Source organism: Octodon degus, unplaced genomic scaffold, assembly GCF_000260255.1.
Source record: "Octodon degus isolate 3935 unplaced genomic scaffold, OctDeg1.0 scaffold00032, whole genome shotgun sequence".
Lineage (NCBI taxonomy): Eukaryota > Metazoa > Chordata > Mammalia > Rodentia > Octodontidae > Octodon > Octodon degus.
In genome coordinates, this window is record NW_004524608.1 from 5,794,323 (window position 1) to 5,815,226 (window position 20,904).

General features: G+C 49.6%; 1 protein-coding gene across 3 annotated transcripts in view; it reads right to left on the reverse strand.

Annotated features, from left to right (window-relative positions):
- Nucleotides 1-87: 87 nt before the first annotated feature.
- Nucleotides 88-20,904, reverse strand: part of LOC101591629 (solute carrier family 23 member 1) — a 52,807-nt gene continuing 31,990 nt past the window's right edge. For 2 of the 3 annotated variants that reach the window (XM_023713851.1, XM_023713850.1), the window contains exons 4-12: nucleotides 15,885-16,044; nucleotides 10,885-11,066; nucleotides 9,869-9,989; nucleotides 7,876-8,032; nucleotides 7,200-7,453; nucleotides 3,138-3,302; nucleotides 2,733-2,841; nucleotides 2,545-2,640; nucleotides 88-1,246 (exon numbers count right to left, since the gene is read on the reverse strand). In XM_023713851.1, the coding sequence (XP_023569619.1) occupies nucleotides 996-1,246; nucleotides 2,545-2,640; nucleotides 2,733-2,841; nucleotides 3,138-3,302; nucleotides 7,200-7,453; nucleotides 7,876-8,032; nucleotides 9,869-9,989; nucleotides 10,885-11,066; nucleotides 15,885-16,044 (1,495 nt within the window). In that variant the 3' untranslated portion in view covers nucleotides 88-995. The remainder of the gene's footprint in view (nucleotides 1,247-2,544; nucleotides 2,641-2,732; nucleotides 2,842-3,137; nucleotides 3,303-7,199; nucleotides 7,454-7,875; nucleotides 8,033-9,868; nucleotides 9,990-10,884; nucleotides 11,067-15,884; nucleotides 16,045-20,904) is intronic. The other variant, XM_023713852.1, reaches the window with a different exon arrangement.

The window sequence follows — 20,904 nt, forward strand, 5'->3', positions numbered from 1 at the left end:
CACTTTCGAGGCAGTGGCCTGTGATGTTCCCAACTCTTTATACCAGCTCACCTTGCTCTACTGGAGATAAGATGATGGGCAAGAGCATGCAGTCCAGAAAGAGGCTTTACTAGAGCCTCGCTGCAGCCACAAGGGGAAGAGCACACAGACGGAATCAATAAATGAAGCCGGCTCACTTCTATGTGGAATCAGACTTTCTGTTTGGTCATGGATAGGGGTCGAACCCCTCTTGGACCTGACCGAGGAGGGCTGCAGAGGGGCAGTCGTCATATGGGATATGTCATCTGAAGCCTGCCGCAGCCAAAGAAAGCACCTCCCAGGATGGCTCTGGGCACCTCATGGTGCCTGAAAGGCTGCAAAGCATTATGGGGCAGCCACAGAAAGAAAATGGAAATAAGGTAGGGGGCCTCAGGCCTGCACTGTCATTGCACTGGGGTCTCAGCACCCTTGATCTGGTTAATTTTGTCCTCCTGGAAGGTGTCTGATGACCACCACTCTGTGGCTCTGGGTCCCCATCCCCCATTCACTCCTGGAGGGGAGATGGAAGAGAAAAGAAGAGGGAGCCACAGCAGACCAGAGCTCAGTCACTGTCCTGCCTCAACTCTGCTTGGGGAGAAGTGGTCAGGCTGGTGTCCCACACTCAAGGGGCTGGCTCCTCAGCAATTGGGAGGAGGTGGGGGATATTGGGGTGCTCCTCACACTGCCCAACCCAAGCCTCAGCAGAAGCATTAGTGGGGAAGGATGGTAAGATCACAGGGCCCTGATGCCTCTTGTGTCCTGTCGCCTTTCAGCAAACTGCACCTCCCTGTCTGCCTCTTCCAAGTCATCAAAGTGCAGCTCGGTGGAAGAGCAGTTCTGCTGGGCCTCCTTGAGCTGGTCCAAGCTAGAGTTGGGAGAACAGCAGAAGCATGCACTGTGGCCTGCAGTGACCTAGGGACCCTGAAGTGACCTAGATTGGTGCTCCAGGGTAGCCTGATGTATGGGGTCAGCTGTCCTCAGATCCTGATATCCAGGCACCCCTCAGGGGCTCTGCTAAGGGTATTCAGGAGCAAAGGACCACTCAGCTGGTGGCTAGCCTCCTCCTGGTTTGGCTCAGGCCAGAAGGGTAACTTTCGTGCCCAGGAACAGGTGCAGAACCGGGTACCGGCACCCCAGGGCAGGCTGTAGACCTCCGAGGCCTGCAGTGTCACTCCAGAATCCTCATGGATCTTAGTCCAGGCCAGCAGGCCTCGCTCCTCCTGGCTTCCTGGTGGAAGACAGCAGAAGTCAAGACTTAGCATACCTGCCCCTGAGTCCACACAGGCTTGCTCCACACCCTCTTCCTCCACATCAGCCCCTCCTCAGGGCTCCTCCAGGCTCCTCCTCTCCATGTTCCTGGGTTCCCCCACACCACCCATGTGGCCAGGCAGGAAGCACAGAGCTGGCCTCAAATGCATCCTAATGGTTGCAGGCATAGAGGCGCTCTGCATTTGGTGGCAAGCAGCAGCGTGGCAAATGAAACACTGTGAGGCAGGTGTGGCCACAGGGATCCTCAGGAGCGGCTGGGGGCAGGCAGAAGAGAGAACTGGCCAAGCCTTCCAGAAGCTGCTCCCAACTGACCCTCTGCACCTTCACAACCCACCCTGTGTCCCAAGTTTGCCAATGATGGGACCTGCTACCCAGCTCTTAGTACCCAGCTCCTCCTACTGAGCAACACTGTGTGTGTCTGTTCCTTGTCATTTTCTCCCATTAGCCTGTAGATTTCTGGAAGAAAAGGATTTGCCCTTTTTCTTCCTGTTCTCAGAATGCAGTATCTGGTATGTGGAAAATGTTCAACAGATTTTCATTGAATGAATGAATGAATGAATGAATGAATGAATGAATGAGGATAAGAGTGGGCTCCCTCATCAGTAAGAGTGGGCTCCCTCCTCTCTCACAGCAGAGCCAGGCTGTGTCCTTTTCCTGTTGCTGCTGCTGTAGCTCCTGTTTTAGCACTCTGTTACGGACTGAATTTTATCCCCTTAAGATTCATATACTGAAACCCTACTTCCCAGCATCTGAGAATGTGACTATGTTTGGAGACAGGAGCTTTAAAAAGGCAATAAAAAGTTGCAATGAGCCCTTTAGGGTAGAGCTAGTCTGATAGGAATAACATCTTTATAAGATGTGATTTGGACCCAGGAGGACACTGGGAGCAGCATGCTCAGAGGAAAGATCACGTGAGGACACAGAGAACATACTTTTTGGGGGGTTTACTGGGAATTGAACTCAGGACCTTGCACTTGCCAGGCAGGCACTTGTGCCACTGGGCTACAACCCCAGCAGTTAGAAGGTGGAGTCTCCATGTCCAGGCGAGGCCTTGGGAGAAGCCAAGCTGCTCACGCCTGAATCTCCAGGAGTTGCTTCCTGTCATCTAAGCCCCCAGTCTGTGATGCCTTGTCACAGCAGCCTGAGCAGACCTCCCTCTCCCCACCTCCAGGTTTAGGGCCCACATGGGGTGTGCTGTGACCAACCCAACACTGGTGGGTAAAATGCTGCCTGCACCGGCTCACGGGTGGGCTCTACCTGGGATGGTGTTGTCCAGGAGAAAGCCCAGGAATCCTCCGACAAACATGCCTGTGGTCAGCAACACCTGGAGGATCTGGTCCAGCTGGGGGATCCCTGGAGTGAGACAACAGTGACAGTTCCCAAGTGGAGCCAACAACCCTGCTGCTCACACCCACAGTGGGGACAGAAGGACAGAGAGCAATCACCTGTCTGCAGCCTCTCGGGATTCCTGTTCACCCAGCTGGGAATGGCAAGCCCAAAGGAGATGGAGAAGCCAAAGATGAAGAGGTTCCGGGAAGAGTTCATGCTCACATACTGCAGGAGAGAGGCCGGGAGCTTGCACAGGCGTCCCTGCACCTCTATTGCACAGGGGTGTGATGGCTGATGCTTTGCACCTCTACTGCACAGGGGTGTGATGGCTGATTCGGGGCTGAGGTGCTGTGCTTTTGGCCATTTATTTTTCCCATTTGGGGGCCAGTGCACCCCCAAGAAGGATTCCCTCCTTCTCCACCTCCTCCTTGGGCCCCACCATCCTGCTCTCTCACCCCTGTGAGCTCTTCTCAAGATGGGCAGGGCTGCTGCCTTCCTGAGGGTGCCCTGCCCCCCCTCACCTGCAGATTGGAGATCCCCACGGCACTGATGACCCCAAACATGACGAGGAACATGCCTCCGATCACAGGGGTTGGGATGGTGGCGAATGCAGCCCCGATCTTTCCAAATACACCCATCACGAGCAGCACGCAGCCTGCAGCGACAATCACGTTCCGGCTCCCCACCTGCAGCACCCAGCGTGTGGAGACAGGGAGATGTATTTGTGGGAAGGATGCCACATGACCCCTAAATCTTGCTCAACCCAGCTGGATTGGGGAAAAGCTGAGAGTGTGGTAGTGGGGCTCAGTCTTAGCCCTCTCCTCCCCTGAGAAACCTGCACGGTGGGGTAGCACCAGGCTTCATGTATCACAGAAGGCCATGGTGGAAGACAAACAGAGAGTGGCTCACCCAGACTTCTCATTCGAAAGATCAGAAAGCCTAGGCCCACAGATGTAAGTGAGGAACGCAAGGCCACACAGAGCCATGCCCAGTAACGCCCAGGTCCTCTGGGTCTAGCTTAGCCCTCAGTCTCCTAGGTTTTATCAACAGTGCTGTGAGTTCCTAGCTACATTTTTCATGTTACTCATAAATGGAGTTTATAATCTTAAGGAGAAGGACAGACACCAAGCAGATCTAGTAAACAAAGTAGCTCATTTCCAGCAGCAATTCAGGGTGGGCTCCTAAGACAGCCAGCATAGGTGATGGGGTCCAGGTGGTAGAGCAGAGGCTCTGTGGAAGGTGGTCAGCAGTGGTCCATCTAGGGCAGCATTCAGCTGGACCCAAGAGAAGAAGAAGATTTGATGGAAGAAAGTTCTGGAAAAAAAATAATAACAAGTGCTGACTGAATAGGGAGCAAAGGAAAACCTGTATGCTGAGAGGCAGAGACCTGAGGAGAAGGTGGGAGATGGATATTCAGAGCAAGGCCCGGGCTCCATCCTGCAGGGTACTAGGGCCCTGGGAAGGAGCCAGAATAAAATCACAGGAGAATGCATGAACAGAGTGTGGTCTGTGTGTGCAGGAGTCTTAAAAAGGAAAGTCTATGCCAGCTACAACCTGGATGAGCCCCAAGGACATTGTGCTAAGCAATATAAGGAAGCCATGAAGAAAGACCTCCAGTGAGGTTCTAGTGAGACCAGGTAGGTACCCAGCAAGGGAGTTCAAGTTCATAGAGGCAGAGACAGGTTACAGCGGCCGGGAATGGAGGTAGGAAGGACTGGGTAGGTGTTGTTTAGCGGGCCAGAGGTTTGGTTCTGCAGGATGAGAGGAGTTCCGGGGACAGGTCACCCTGTCACCCGATGGCTGACAAGAATATGAAGGAACTCAGCACTAGCAGATGTACATTTACAGATAAGAGAGGCAGTAAACTGAACGATGTGTATATTTTCCAAATAAAAGCATAGGAAGTGAAAAAAAAAAAAAAAACCTAAGACAAGAGAAATCCTCAAGGGACAGTTTTTAAGTAAGGCGGTGACATGATATAATATACATTTTTAAAATATCCTTCCATAAAGCCATTTCATTATTATTAACCAATACATTTTCTCCATTAGGACAATGACAGATTTTTCTCAACAAGTGATCATTAACTACGACTTTTCCTACCGGGAAGGTGCGCTTAGCATACGCACCAGGGACAGCACCCTTCCCCTGCTGTTCTGGAGCCCAGCTGAAAAGTTTTCCAGCATCTTAAAAGTTCATTTCCACGAGTGAGGGTCTCTCAGGCTCAGCTCTCACAGTTGACTTTCACAGCCTTTGACCCAGAAGGAATCACTCCTAGCCGCCACACCTGGTGTGCGTGGGGCTTGCTGAGTAGCTGGGAGTTCTGGGATGCCGAAGAAATGTGTTTCGGCCACTTGCTTACAGTGGCTCTTAGGTTGTGAAGCACAATGAAGTTTCTACAAAGATGTAAAGAAAAAGAAACACCCCACCTTGGCTTGAGCTCAGGCGTCAGGGCTGGGGGGGCTTGGTGCACACAGCGGCCGGAGCGCTATCGCTGCTGCCTGTAGCGCTGTTCAAGCTTGCAGCGTGGGGTCTGGGTGACAGATTTTACCAGCAGGGCGAAAACAGCCTCTGGTTTTCCAGTGTGATGAAACTGCTTGGGTGATATGGTGATGGTGGACATGTATGAGACACTGTCCAGCCCCACAGTGTGCACATCTCAGAGGGGATCCCCAGCCTGCGCCCTGCCCTGTGGGCCTGGGAATTCTACCAAGTGTCACTGTGAGGGCTGCAAGTGGAGGGCAGGGACGGTGACCAAGTCTGGGAGGCAGAAACGGGCCCCGCACCTCTCACTCAATTTTGCCATACACCAAAACCTGCTCTAAAAAGATAGAACATATAATATTCTGCTTTGCTTGAAATTTGTTTCTGTTGGGCTGGGGAGACAAGCCAGCAGTCTAAGTACCTGCCGGCAAGTGCAAGGACACAGGTTCGACGCCCGGTACCGCATGCTGTGCTGGCCCCAGAACCCTGGGCACGCTGTGGCAGCCACTGAGAACAGGCATGGTGGCACACACTTGTAATCCCAGCACTGAGGAGGCTGAGACAAAAGGATCACTGTGAGCTGGGGCTGCATAGCAAGACTCTGTACCAAAGAAATAAATGAGTTCTGTTTTGTTTTTGTTGTGCTTTGTTTTGTGGGGGGACTGGGGATTGAACTGAGACCCTTGCGCTTGCTAGGGAAGCACTTATTCCACTGAGCCATCTCCCCAGCCCCAAGGTTTTTTTTAAAAAGAAAGAAATTCATTCCTGTAAACAGAGCCGGAAATCACTGCTTTATACTTAGGGAGCTGCCTGCTATGGGGGCAGGCTGTGACCTTCCTGTGGAAAGGAGGTTTCCGTCACCTGCAGCCCTCAGGGCCCTGGAGACCTTGGACAAGAGTGAGACGGGACATGGTGGAGGTGGGGCTCACCCAGCCAGTGGCTCAGGGATTTTAGCTGCGGCAGTGCTGAGGCCACGCAGACCTGAGCTGGAAGGTGCGGCACCACCAGCTGCACAGCACAGCCACTGAGGGAGCCCTGCCAGTTGGGCAGGGGCAGGGCATTTGCTCTCCTCTAGCTCCCAGGACTTGTGCTGGGAACCGCTGCAGAGACATCTGAAGCTCACGGAAGGAACATAATAATCTTGTTCTTTCCTAAGTCACTTTAGAAAGCTCCATCCCACAGAATTCCTGCTAATCTGCTAGAGATTTACTGTGGAAAATGTGGTGCCATATAGCGGGTGTAAGCAGAGGCCAATCTGGTCAGAATTAGGCTCTAGGAGGATCCTTGGGCAGATTCGGGATAGGCCAGGTCCCGGCAAGGGCGGATGTGGGGCACTGATGCAGAATCCAGGAGGGAGAGGGGGGCTGTGGTGCTGGTGAGGGAGGAAGGAGTTCAGGAAAAGGCCGATGTCGAGAAGATGGGAACGGCCGGGTGTTGCAAGCAGTCCAAAGCTTAGTTAGGGTGCCTGGGGCGAACTCGCTATGACAGGGCTGCAGGAGAAGCTGGGATGGGCACCACCTGGACCCACAGGGCCACTGAGAGCAAGGTGTCTAGGAGACATCAACTGGCAGTGGCCAGGGTGCAGCTGAAGGTAGTGGACCTCCCGCCTGAACCTCAGAAAGGAGGGGCTCCCTCCTCAGTGTTCAGAAAGCTGCCACCTACGAGTGCAGCACAGACCTTGTGGGGCAGCAGCGTGACAGCCGGGCACGGCCAAGAGTGGAAGGCAAAGTCACCCGTATCCTTGCTACCAAACTGTAGCTTTGCATGGCAATAGGGCTGTAGGATGTGAGTGGGTAAAGGACCAGGTGGGTCCTTGCAGGCAACAGCCCTTTCTAGTGGGGGCAGGGGAAGAGACAGCAGGGGCCATAGCCCAGGGACCACGCACAGCCTCCGAGGAGGCTGAGGTGGGCAAGTGCCCCCCACACACACACACACAGGGCCTCTATGCACAAAGGAGCACAGCCTGGGGACTCCACCTCTATGCCCCAGAATGACCCATGTCTAATTCTGACCTCTCATCAGTAAAGTAAGAAGGTGGCTGTGCTGTGCACCAAGAACCTAACACACAGCGTGGCGGATCCAGGTTCCAGCAGCCTTACCCTGGTGATACCCAGCGCCCCGATGTTCTCGCTGTAAGAAGTGGTGCCGTTCCCTGACCCCCAGGCCCCTGCGAGCAGGCAGCCGAGGCCCTCGATGCTGATGCCACGGTTGATGGCATGCTTCGGAGGGGGTGGGGCCCCCGACAGCCGGGCACAGGCGTAGTAGTCACCCACAGACTCCACCATGGAGGAGATGACACCGGCGATGATCCCGAAGACCCCAGCCAGGCTGACGGTCGGGAGGCCCCACTGTCCTGAAAATGCAGGGCAGGGCCACATCCACTCAGGAGGGCTGCTGGAGCCCATGTCCCCTCCACTGCCAGAGGGGCCCGGGGAAGGCTGGCTCCCGTTGTGAGGTCTGCTGGACCCAGGAGAAGACCCAAAGGCCTGATTAGGGGTCAGGGCTCTGGCTGTCTCTTCCCACCCCACTCCCAGCCTGTGGAGTTCTGAACAACATCGAAGGGGTGGAACCCAGCTCCCAGGTGGGTCTGGGATGCCAGCCCTTGGCCCACCGCCCTGTGGGGCTTGCAGAGTGACCTGGGGCTTCCTGCATCTCTGAAGAGTCAGAGACGGTCCTCCTGGGCCTGATCCTCCTTGCCAACCCCTCCCTTCCACTCCAGCGCCTCCCTGAGCCCCGTGGGCTATGTCAGCCAACATGGCCACCTTGTGCCCCTACCTGGGTAAGGGAAGCGAAACCAGGGGGCCTGGCTCAGGACGCTGCCTCTGGAGTCCGTGCGGGCCAGGTACTCAGGAGCGGTGGGGGCCGAGGGGAGGACGTTGGTGATGGTGAGCACAAAACAGAGGAGCCAGGACAGGCAGAGGGCCAGCAGCACCTGTGGAGGAGTCACCCTTCAGCAGCCACCCTGCCCCTCCACCCTGAGGAGGGGTTGGGAAGGTTCCCTCCTGGGGATGTGATGCGAGGTTCCTAGTCCTGCTAGTGACCAGAGGCAGCTGCAGGATCCATGGATAAATTAGTGTGTTAAAGAAATAATGTAAGGGCTGGGGAGATAGCTCAGCAGCTTAAGTGCCTGCCTGGAAAGTGCAAGGTCCTGAGTTTGATTCTCAGTACCAAAAAAAAAGAATGTAGGGGCCAGCGAAATAGCTCAGCAGACTAAAGTGCCTGCTTAGGCAAGCGCAGGGACTGCAGTTTGATCCCCAGAACCACACGGCCTGACAACCCCACCCCCAGGGTGGGCTGAGCCAGCCAGAGTCCAGGGGTGGTGGTGCACGCCCGCCATAATCCCCAGCACTCGGAGGATGAAAACAGGAGGATCACTATGAGTCTGAGCTGCTTAGTGAGACCCTGCAACAATCAAATACATTTAAAAAAAAAAAAAAAAAAAAAAGAAACAATGTACTACAGCAACCATTGTTAAATTCCTATTACTTTGTTTAGTGAAATCTTGTATCATCTCTAAGGCTGCTTCTTTTTTTCCTACCACTATTTCTTATTCTTTAAAAACAAGCAGAAAGTAACCTGTGCGGGCTTGGGCTGAAGTGTCCAGCACACTGGGCACAGCTGGGGGCCCGAAATAGAGCTATTTATTTATTCAGGTAATGGGGATTGGACCTTAATTTGGTTTTTTTTTTTCTTTTTTTTTTTTTTTTGTGGAACCAGGGATTGAACTCCAGATCTTGTGCTTGCCAGGGAAGCGCTTATTCCACTGAGCCATCTCCCCGGCCCGATTGGACCTTAATTTGGAGACAGCTTCTCCCTAGGTTGCCCAGGTGGAGCTTGAATTTGTGATCCTCCTGCCTCAGCCTCCTTGAGTCCTGAGATTAAGAACAGTGCCATCATGCCCAGCTAAAAGAATTTCGTAAAAGGAGGCCCTCAGATATATAGGTTTGAAGTCTCTGGTGGCAGGAGCCCAGAACTGTATGTTTGACAAAGTTTGCTGTGCACGCTGACTTTTAGCATCCCTTGCCTGAGGAGCTATTGAAGGATCAATGAGATCATTATGTAGAAGCCTATTTTACAATGAGAAATAAAGTGTACAGTTACGTTAAAGCAAAAGACAAGGGCTGACCAAATAGCTCAGTGGATTAAAGTACCTGCAAGCAAGCTCAGGGGCTGGGGGTTTAATCCCCAGGCCTGCTGTGCTGGCTCCACCCCTGGAGAACACTGAGACAGCAATTGAGACTGGGCATGGTGGTGCATGCCTGTAATCCCAGCTTTTGGGAGGCTGTAAACAGGTGGATTACTACCAATCCGATCTGGTAGTGAGACACTGAACACCCTGTAGACCCTTCCCTAAAATCCAAAAAATAAATAAATAAATAAATAAATAAATAAATAAACAAACCAGAAACAGTTGTGTGGCTGACAACTACCCAAAATTCGATGGGAAGAATCTGTAAAAGGAGGTGGTGCCGTGGTTGACACCAGCAACTGGGTCGCCCCAGAGCCATCTCGAAAGACCCTGATTTAAGCAATGTGGCCCACCAGGCTGCTTCAGGCCCTGGTGTTTCATCAAGCAGTGGCCCTGGGCTCTAGGAGGAAGCACTTGGGGTGTCCTCAGGCTGTCCCTGCTCAGAGTGAGCCTCCGCAGCTGTGGGGCAGAGGCCTGGGGAGCCCCTGGGCGTGGAGAAGGTGTCTCGCCTGCGCTCTCCAGGGAGCCACCTTGGGGCGCAAGGGGCCAGGAGCGCCTTACAGGGAAGGGCCTACTTACAGGGAAGACCTGAAACACGTGGAACTTGGCAGTGCGACATTTCTTCCATCCTGTACACACAGGCACGGGCACCGCGACATTCTTCAGGTACTGAGAAAACAGCACGATGAGGAAGATGGTCCTGAAACAGGAAGGGACAACCATAGCCCACCTGCGGTCTCGCGCATCCTGAGCCGAGGGTGCACACGGCTTCCGGGGGCGGCCAGGGAGCGAGCCACCCTGTGTCCCCGCGAGCAGTACCCTCACTAGGAGGGTCCTGGCTGGACCCCTCAGAGCGCGGACGGACTCTGCCCCCTCTGAGCAGGGCTTGTCTCATCTCGGGAGTTGCTGTGGCCCAAAAGGAAGAGCAAGATTGGCTGCCACGGTTTCTGGAGAGTCACACAGACCCAGCTACTATCGTCAAGGGACAAGAGTCAGGAACCATCTTCCTGTCCAGGACCTTGTGCGGGCTGATGGTCCTCACACCTCCTCTGAGACCACAGAGGGACAGCGTCAACCCCTAAGTCCCTTCAAGTCTGCGTTTGCCTTGAAGCCTCTTGACCCTCCCAGCTGGCTGTCTCCATTTCCCCCACACTCTATGACACCCTGTGATCCATGGCTGTCCCCGGATTGCACCTCTGACCGACTCAGACTGTACCTAGCTTGAGACAGTCAGCTTTCACACCCTTCCCCACTCCATGGAGAGCGAGCTGGCAAGAAACCCACAAGATCAACTTTTTGTAAACAGTGTATTCTTATGTACCACTGGCGATTAATTCACAATCTCTAGTTATTAATAAGATAAAATAATGAACAGGATTAATGAACAATAAGTAGCAACTTTGGTTCTTAAAAGGTTTGACAGCATTCTGGGAGGCTGAGGCAGGAGGATCTCAAGTGTGAGACCAGCCTGGGCAATTTAGCAATTTAAGTGATAATATTTCTCAAAATTAAAAAAAAAAAATACAATTCTTACTGGGTGATATTCCACTGAAAACAAAAATGTAGATGAGCTGCCCTCCTCACGGAGTACTTACAGGGAGGCGATCCCCCAATGGATTCCGGCGTCCTGGGCTGCAGATTCAAAGAGAGGCAGGGCCACCAAGGTGATGGTCGGGGCGATGGTCAAGGGGCCAATAAAGCGCATAAGGAAGCCAATGAGGCCCGAGAGGCCCACTAGAATCTGCACACAGGAAGCCACCATGATGGAGCCCTGCAGCTGGAGGGAAAGAGCGGGCTCAGCCCAGGGCCGGGGCGGCTTTGGAACAGAAGCCGAGGCAGAGCGGAACCTCAGAGGAAGTGGGAAGAGCCGCCCGGCCCTCCTCTCTCCAGCCACTTCCGGCTGCCTGTCGGGCAGCTTCGTTTAATGTGAAGCTTTTCAGGAAAGGGCTTCGACATTCCCCGCTGTGCACGGGCGCGGCGATGCAAGGGTTTCACACGGGCGCTACCCGTGCGAGCGAGCACAGCGGAGCGCCGAGCAGCTTGCGGCTGTCCTTTTCGGTTTTCTCCCTTTGTGTTGCAGGAGTAGCAAAGTTTCTGTAAAGGACCAGGTAGCGGATGCTTTAGGCTTTGTTGAGCGTGCAGGCTGGGTTGCCACTTCTCCAAAGATGAGAACAAATACGCATAGCTGCATTCCAATAAAACTTTCTTTCTTTTTCTTTTTTCTGGCACCGTGGATTGAACTCAGGACCTTGCCCTTGCCCGGCAGGCATGTAAGCCGTTGAGCTATCTCCCCAGCCCTTAAAACTTTATACTCACTGGCATTTGGATTTCATTTAATTTTTACATGTCAGGGTACATTATTCTTTGGGATTTAAAAAAAATTACCATTTAAAATGTAAAACTATGTTTAGTTCACTTGGCTAATCAAAAACAGGCTATAAGGGGCTGGGGAGATAGCTCAGCGGTATAAGCACCTGCCTGGCAAGCACAGGGACCCGGGTTTGATCCCTGGTACCATATGCCATGCCACTGTGCCAGCCCTGAAACTGGGTGTGGAATTACAGCTATAATCCCAGTGCCAGGGAGACTGAGACAGGAGGATCACAAGTGCTGGGATTACAGGCGCACACCACCATGCCCAGTCTCAATCACTGTATCAGGGTGCCCTGGGGGATGGGGCCAGCATAGCATGCGGGGATCAAACCCTGGTCCCTGCCTCTGCCTAAGCAGGCGCTTTAATCCACTGAGCTATCTGGCTGGCCCTATTCTAAAGGTGAGGACTTTAAGGTGAGAACTTCTTTGTTTTTTGTTTTGTCTTGTTTGCAGAACTGAGGATTGAACTCAGACCCTTGCACTTGCCAGGCAAGCGCTTATTCTACTAAGCTATCTCCCCGACCCCTAGGTGAGCACTTCGTATACAAAATTTTCAGTTTAACTAAATTTTCTAGCATCTTCCAAAAGTACATAACAACTGTAGAAAACTTTAAGTCCTGTCACCGTCTTAGGTTTCCCGTATTATTTTTGCAAGATATGCATTGGCTTCCATTTCCTAAAATTCACACTGTCACTAGTATGAATTTTATTCTATTTTCTTATAATCAATACTCAGATTTACCTATTTCTGAGGACCGAACTGGGCCTTCTCCCGTGTTTCTTTGTTGATGGCTTTTGGAAATGGGGGCTTGAGCGGTAATGAGATTTAGATGAGGTCAAGACAGGGGCTCTACGACAGCATTAGCATATTTGTCTTCATAAAAGAAACCTACATGACAGAGCAAGGAAAGACTGTGTGCAGATTTAGCTAGAAACAGCAGTCTACAACCCAAGGAGAGAATCCTAATCAGAACCCCACCAACCTGGCACCCACTGTCACACTTAATCCTTCTCTGTCCTTAACACACCCAGCCTCTGGGATTTTGTTACAGCACCCTGAGCTGACTAATACATACTTATTACCAAATCTTCCTTTCTCTGTTTTTCCACCTCTCCCTGATTCCAGATTTAATTTTCTTTTGCCTGGGGGATGTCTTTGAGTAGTCACTCAGTAAAGGCCTGTGATGAATACACTCTCTTCATCCGTGTTTAATGGAAGGGTCTTTAGTTTGCCATCAGTCTTGAAGGGTATGGAACTAAAATGCCCCCATGCCTTCCGGTCTCTGAGGTTGCTGGTGAGAAAACTGCTGCTATTCTTCAGCATGCAATGTTTTCAAGTTGCATCTAACTTTTCTCTTTGTATTTCATACTGCAGCTTCATCGCGGTGTATCTAGTATTGGACTTACTTTATTTACTCCACTTGAAACTGCGATCGATCAACCTGAGTTGCATTTGCATCTCTCATCTATCCTAAAGTATCCACCATCACAGCTGTTCTACTGCTATCACTTTATTATTATTATTATTATTATTAACATTATTATTATTATTATTGTATTTGGTCCGCAGTCTACAGGGTCTCACTAGGTATACTGGACTCAAAGGGATTCTCCTGTTTTCAGCCTCTCAAGTGCTGGGATTATAGGCAGGCACCACCACGCCCAGTCTCAATCCCTGGCTCAGAGCTCCCCCGGGACAGAGCCATCATGGCATGCCGAGGATAGAACCCTGGACACTGTACCCTTACTGCTGTCACTTTTGTCCTCTTTTTTATTATCACTTTGAAATTCCTATTAGATACAACTTGGATTTCTTCTCTTTCTACACTTTTTATCCTCTATTTCATATTTTCCCATCTTTCTCCCCCTCTGTGCTGTATTATTTCTTTATTTTTTAAAATTTTTTTTTAATTTGTGTGTGTGTGTGTGTGTGTGTGTGTGTGGCCAGCTCAGCCCACCAGGAGGCGGGGCTGGCTGGCATGTGGTGCTGGGGGATTGAACCGCGGTCCCTGATGCCTTGCCAAGCTTGTTCTAAGTAGGTGCTTTAGACCACTGAGCCATCTCTCCAGCCCTGTATTATTTCTTTAGATCATCTTTTAATCCATTTATTAATTTCCTTTTGACTATGTCAAATGCTGTTTAATCATTATTGTATTTTAAAATTGCAACGATCTGATTACATATTTGCATTGCTAAAGTTCTGTTTGGTTCTATTTTTAAAATTCCCTATTCTTATGCATTTAATCTTCTTCTGTATCAGGGCTTCTATTGTCTCTTGATTCTCTTAAATCAATTTAAACACATTGATCGAATAGCCTCTTGCAAAGTACTCAACTTTAGGGGCCGGAGAGATGGCTCAGTGGAATAAGCACTTCCCTGGCAAGCGCAAGGGCCTGAGTTCAATCCCCGGTTCCAGAAAGAAAAAAAAAAATTCAACTTTCTCTTGTTTCTGCCGAGTGTCTTTCATGATATCCTACGAAATCTACATCAGTGGGGTCCTTTTCAGGGGGCACTGTTTATTCCTGTGCAAATCTTATACCCTAGAACACGGAAACGTGCCAAAGGAATGACTTCGTGGTTTTCTTTTGCTGAGATCCCCACGTATTCTATTTGACAGGACCAGCTCTCATTTCTGAGCCTGAAAAACATTTCCACCATGCCACCATGTGTAGGAGTCTGTATTTCTCATGCAAATCTATGTTCCGACACTTCCCACAGACCCCTGTGCAGAATAAAAAAACATCCTTGCTAATTTCCTTTGCTGGTGGGTAGAGTAATTATAGTCTTCCATTCCCTACAGGGAATGCCCTTTCAGGCTACAGTGAATCATGAACACCCAAGCTTCTAGCCTTTGGTTCTATACTGGGATCTGATTCATCCCCCTACTATTCTAAACTCCATGATTCTGGTTATAATTTCCATCTTTGTTTCTAGAAAGTGGTATTCGCCCCTGGCTTTACACTCAAGTATGCATTGGAAAATATAGTTCATCTATCATATATATATATATATATATATATATATATAATGTACATGGGACCTGTGTAGTTTAAATTACCATGATACTGGAAGGTGATGTTTAGATTGGTTTAATGTACTGAAAACTGAACTGTCCATCTCGTTCCAATTTTCTACTCCTTCGGAAGCCACCAATTTTCCAAAACAGAATCACCGCTCACTTTTCCCCCTCTATAGGTTCTTGAGCTCTGTAAGTCCTAGCCCTCCAACTGGCGCTGCGTTCCTATTACTCTCCTCTGGGGCAGGGATGGTGACATACAGTTGGTATGGCGACAATCGGTGGCTTCCAGCCTTGAAGCTAACCCGGTCAATACAAGTCAGTGAGTCTGAGGAATCCACCCCAACAAGTTGACTCAGTGAATGAAGCCCATCTGTGAATCAGTTATAGGCTCAGGAAATGGGAACTGGGAAGGCTTTCTTCATGTACAGCGCGGATGAAAAATACGTGACCAGCAGAGGGCGCTAAAATACCACAGATAGAACTGAGTTCCTGATTCCCTTGGGGGGGTGAAGATAAGGACAGGCAGCCTTAGACTAGGCAAGGGGAACCCTGGTCCTCAGCTCTGTGTTTTAAACCAGGAATTATCTAGCTTTTTCTATTGAAGGCCAGAGGGTAAATAGTTTAGATTTTTGTGGGCCACATATGGCTTCTGCCACATTTTTTTAAATCTTTTAACAGTATAAACATCATTTTTTGCTTATGAGCAGTAGAAAGAAACAAAACAAAAAAACAAGACCAAACTAAAGAACAGAACAGAGCACGCAGAGACTTTGGCTCAAGAATCCTACTTGGCCGCCTCTTGCTTTAAGGGTCTCCACCGTAGGTTACCAGCATGAAAATAAACAGAAAGCGTATGAAATGAAAGTCGCTGTCTCGCATACTCTTCCCCTTTGAGGAATGAAGGCTCCCGGGGACACTCATCTCCGCTCCCCTCCCGGACAGCCCCAATCCCTCCCATCCCCCTCTTCTGTTTTCTTGCTGGAGCAGGTCTCTCTCCTTCCCATGCTGCCCCACCAACCCCAGGCAGCAGACTCTAGCTCCCTGAGGGAGGATTCCTGGCTGTCCATCTGTCTCCAACCAGTATCTTAGAGCCCAGGGGCTTTCCGGGCAGGAAGTCAGATAATGAATGCTGAACAAATGAATAGACTCAGGAGCCCGTGTCCCACCCTGACCATCCTCTCACTTACTCCCCGGCCCTGTTACCTCTCGGATCCTCTTCTGCCACTCTTCTATAAATTCAGGAGAGCTGGTGTCCACCTGGGTGACATTGAGTGTCCACTCCGGGCACTTCCAGGCCGGAAGAGAGAGCATGGCCAAAGAGGGTGCCACGAAAGCAAATGTGCCTCCCTGGAGAATGGGGAGCCTGAAGGGGGAGAAAGATGTGGTTACCCCAAGATCCTTCCACAATGGTCTGTTGCTGGTCCCAAGGAGCCTTTTGAACCCAAGGCCCAGCTCCATTGGGAGGCAGCACAACACATGAACCCTGTTCTTCACCGCTATACAGAGCTCCTGGCAGCTTAGGCTATTCCAGGACCCCTGTCAACCTTTGGGCAGGAGGAAAGGCAGACAGGGGAAAAGACAACCAATCCCATCTCCGGCACTGAGCTCAGAGAATATTCTTAGGGGGATACCCTTCTTCACCCTAACAGCACATCCTCCATGTGGAGAAGTACAGCCTAAAATCAGGGTTGCCAGCTGCCTTTGCGTTCCCAGATACCAGTGTCAGCTCCAGACCTCTCTGCCTTCTTATCACATACAAAGAACAAGCTCAAGGGCCATTCTCTGGGTATGGCCCTTCCCCGGGGTCCCAGTGGGCTCCTCCCTCTGACTTCTGTAGGAACTTCCAGCAGGGCCTACCAGGCCTGCGTGTCCATGGGGGTGACCCAGTGTAAGCCAGCCTCTCACAATCCTTGCTTCCCTTGAGGGTCAGAGGCCATGAAAGTTTACTGAATCTATCTGCTCTGGCCATTGTGGAGTGATGGCGTAAGGACACCAGGATTTTGACTGCGTTTGTCTCTGTGACCCACTAACTTCATGTAATTATTTTCCTTGGCTGAGAATCAAACCGAGAGCCTGGCGCGGGTTACCACTGAGCCACACTACCTAAGCCAAGGTACTTTTTAGAAATAATACCAGATGCAACCGTTATGGAAATCAGTGTGGAGATGCCTTAGAAAACTAGGACTGGAAATCCCCTTCAAGCCTGCTATCCCCCTACTGGGAATTTTCCAGGAGGAACTGAAAGGGTCGTATTATAGTGATATATGCGTACCTATGTTTATAGCAGCACAATTTGTGATAGCCAGATCTTGGAAACAACGAAAATGCCCATCATATGTGGAATGGTTGAAAAAGATGTGGTACTTTTATATAATGGAGTACTACTCAGCTATAAAGAATGGTAAACTTGAAGCCTTCATATTTAAGTGGATGCCACTTGAAGATATATTTATTAGTGAAATAAACCAGTCCCACATCTGTAAATATTGTATTGTCTCCCTAGTATAAGGACTTACAATTCCGTATAGGGTTAAGTTTCTAAATTTCTTTGTAAAAATATGTAAATGCTTATTTCTACTTTTATAGAATTATTTTTTCTTAAAAAGAGAGATGAACCATGTATAATAATTAGAAGCATAATAAAGTACTGTACATTAAAAAAAGAAAAGAAATAATACCAGAAAGTTTGGAATCAGGGCTCTCTGAAGACAACATAAAGGATTGTTCCTGAGAATGACTGAACAGGTTTCACGTATGAAAGACAGAACGGTGCGCTGCTGCAGTCGGCTCTGCGCAGTGGCTGAACACTGCAGGAGCAAGGGATGCCTGAGCCTTCCCGCGGCCACGCTGGGCACGCATGTGCCGGGCCGGTATCACAATTCACAAATGGAGACCCACAAGGCTCCGAGATAAAACAGCACACTGCGCACAGGGCTGGAACACACAGCTAGCTGGATGTCGCTGCAATTCTGGATGCACATCGGAGTCATCCATCAGATGCCAACTGAGGACCTCCTACGTGTGGCACGTCCAGTGCCAGGCATTGACGCTACGATGGGAAGGAAAAAGTCCCATATGGGCCATGGGCTCCCTTACCTGTGTTTCCCTATTCCCAGGCTTCAGTTACCTGCGGTTACCCACAGTCTGAAATGTTAATACAAGGTATGACTGAAAAATACAGTGAGGGCCGGCCAGATAGCTCAGCAGACTAAAGCGCCTGCTTAGGCAGAGCTCAGGGGCAGGGCTTCGATCCCCCACGTGCTGCACCAGCCCGGCCCCCAAGGCACGCTGAGATAAATGAAAAACAAAAGACTCTTTGCCGTGAACCGCCCTCCACTACTCTTTCGTGTCTTTACTGGCGCTGTCATAGCTCCCTCAACTTCCTGAATTGATTCCAAATATTTCCCTTTCACAGTCATTTTGACTTTGGGGAAGAGCTGAGATGGCGATTGAGACTGGGCGTGGTGGCGCGCGCCTGTAATAACAGCGTTTGGGAGGCTGAAAACAGGAGAATCACTACAAGTCTGAACTGTCTGGTGAGACCCTGTAGGCCCTTACTACATACATAAAAAAAGAAAAATACAGTAAATGTATTGGAGGTTGCACTCAACCCGGCTTTTCCCCTCTTGCGTATTTTTCCAGAAGAACTGAAAACGTCATACCACCGTCAAACGCATAGCAACACACTTTGTCATAGGTAAATCTGGGAAACAACCCAAATGCCCATCAACTGAGGCAAAAAAAAAAAAAAAAAAAAAAAGTGGTATTTTTACACCATTGGGTATTACTCAGCTACAAAGAAAGACAAACTCGAAGCTTTTATAGGTTAATGGGTGCAACTAGAGACCGTACCCATATTTGACATAAACTACACCTGCGTGTGCAAACATCATATTGTCTCCCTAGTGCACCAACCTGAAAAAGTAAATAAAATCTGGAAGGTACAATAGATGCTGTGCGAGGAAAAAGAAGCTGTTCAAAGGGAAGGAACACTGAGATGAGGAAAAGCACAAGAGAAAGGGGGAAGGCAAAAAGATTTGTGTACAGATACAGGACAGCTTGGATACTTAATTGTGCTGCTGATTGCGACGAGCAGTTAATGCTTAGGTTATTTTTTCTTCTCCTTTTTAATTTCTTAGAGCTGTTAAAACCAATTTGGAAAAAAACAAAACAAAACAAAACAAAACAAAAACCAAAAAACCCCCACCAATTTGGCATTCTTATATCTGGTACTCTAAACAACTCATTTGAAGACAACATTATTCGATATAACAGCCATTGTTGAATTCCTATTATTTTGTTCAGTGAAATTCTGTATTGTTTCTAATTTTTAAACTATTTTTTATTCTCTTTAAAAAATAAAAAATACAGTGATTATTTAATGTTTTTAATCTATAAAAGATCTTTTGACTAAGTGCCTGCTTTGGCAAGTGCAGGGACCAGAGATCCATCCCTGGTCCCAGGGTCCCACTTGCCCACCGGCCCCACCCCCAGGGTGTGCTGAGTTGGCAAACTAGTCCAGGCGTGATGGAGCACACCCGTAGTCCCAGCGCTGGGGAGGCTGAAAACAGGAGGATCCCTAGGAGTCCGAGCTGCGTAGTAAGACCCTGTACCAAACAGATAAATGAAAAACAAAAAAGACTTTGCCGTGAACCGCCCTCCACTACTCTTTCGTGTCTTTACTGGCGCTGTCATAGCTCCCTCAATTTCCTGAATTGATTCCAAATATTTCCCTTTGTCATTTTGACTTTGGGGAAGAGCCAGAAGGCATCAGTGCCAGGTCCAGCGGCTACGGCAGATGAAGGGTCACTGCCGTGTAGTTACACGTCTGCCTTTCCTGGAGGGCATTCCGCGGCAGCCTTCATCACATATATATGTATATTTTCTATCACATCTCATAAGGACACCAGGAAGGAGGACTTCCGCAGCTGCCTAGAAGATGTCAAGAATGATACGTGTGTGTGGAAAGCAAGGGGGGCCATTTCGAGGGGAATTAATGACAATGTATTGCTCACACGACTGAATTTTTTAATGTGGTCACCTTACATTTTGTCCCACCTCAGATTTGTTTTGCCTCAAGAGAGACCATGTTGACATAACTTTTATTGCAGTATATTGTAATTGTTCTACTATATTACTAGCTGCTAGCCTTGTCCTGTGTTTACTTTATAAATTAAACTATGTACATGGTTTCATATTATCTGCAGTTTCAGGCATCTCCTGAGTTCTTTTTTTTTTTTTGTATTTTAGGGAAGGGTCTACAGGGTGTTCAGGGTCTCACTACTAGATCGGACTCATGGTGATCCGCCCAAGAGCTGGGATTCCAGGTGTGCGCCACCAGGCCCAGTCTCAATTGCCGTCTCAGCACGCCCTGGGGACAGGGCTGGCAGGGCAGGCCCGGAGATCGAAGCCCTGGCCCCTGCGCCTGTCTTCAGGTGCTTAAATCCACTAAGCTAGTTGGCCGGCCCCTCTCCTGAGTTCTTGAAACACAACTCCCAGGAATAAGGAGGGACCTCATGGTGCTCCAGGTGCCATCTCTCAGGAGCGGCACCGCCCTTGTGCTCACAAGTGAACCCTCAGCGACTGCTTTAAACACTGTATGCTTGCGCTCAGGCACGGTCACGTTAGGTGCCCTTTTGTGTCCTTTGACATTTCTTTATTACCGGGCACGAGGAGGGCAGGAATTCCTTAATTCTCATTTTCATCTCTCCAGCAGAGAACCTGGCACCGCTCAAAACATGCTCATGTTTTTTCATTATCACTTTTTTTTTTCTAGTTTCATAGGTATGAAATAAAATCTTAACTTTATTTATTTATTTCTTTATTTTGCCTTTTTGAGACAGGGTTTCACTTGTAGTGCAGGCTGACCTTGAGCTCACTTTGTAGCCCAGCTGGGCCTCAAAATCACAATGATCCTCCTGCTTCAGCCTCCTGAGTGCTGGGATTACAGGCTTGTGCCACCACACCTGGCTAACAGGCTAAACCTTAACAAATGTTAGTTTGGATTTCATTAAACCACGAAAGATGTACATTCAGTCATATGATTTTATGTCATTTTTCTTAGCAATAAACTCTGTGACACAGAATTCTGACACGGTCTATTTTATATATACATATGCATTTTTAAAATTTAATTTAATTTTTTTCTTGCAGTACTGGGGACCTTGTATTTGTCAGGCAAGTGCTTATGCCACTGAGCTATCTCTCCAGTCCTGTCATTATA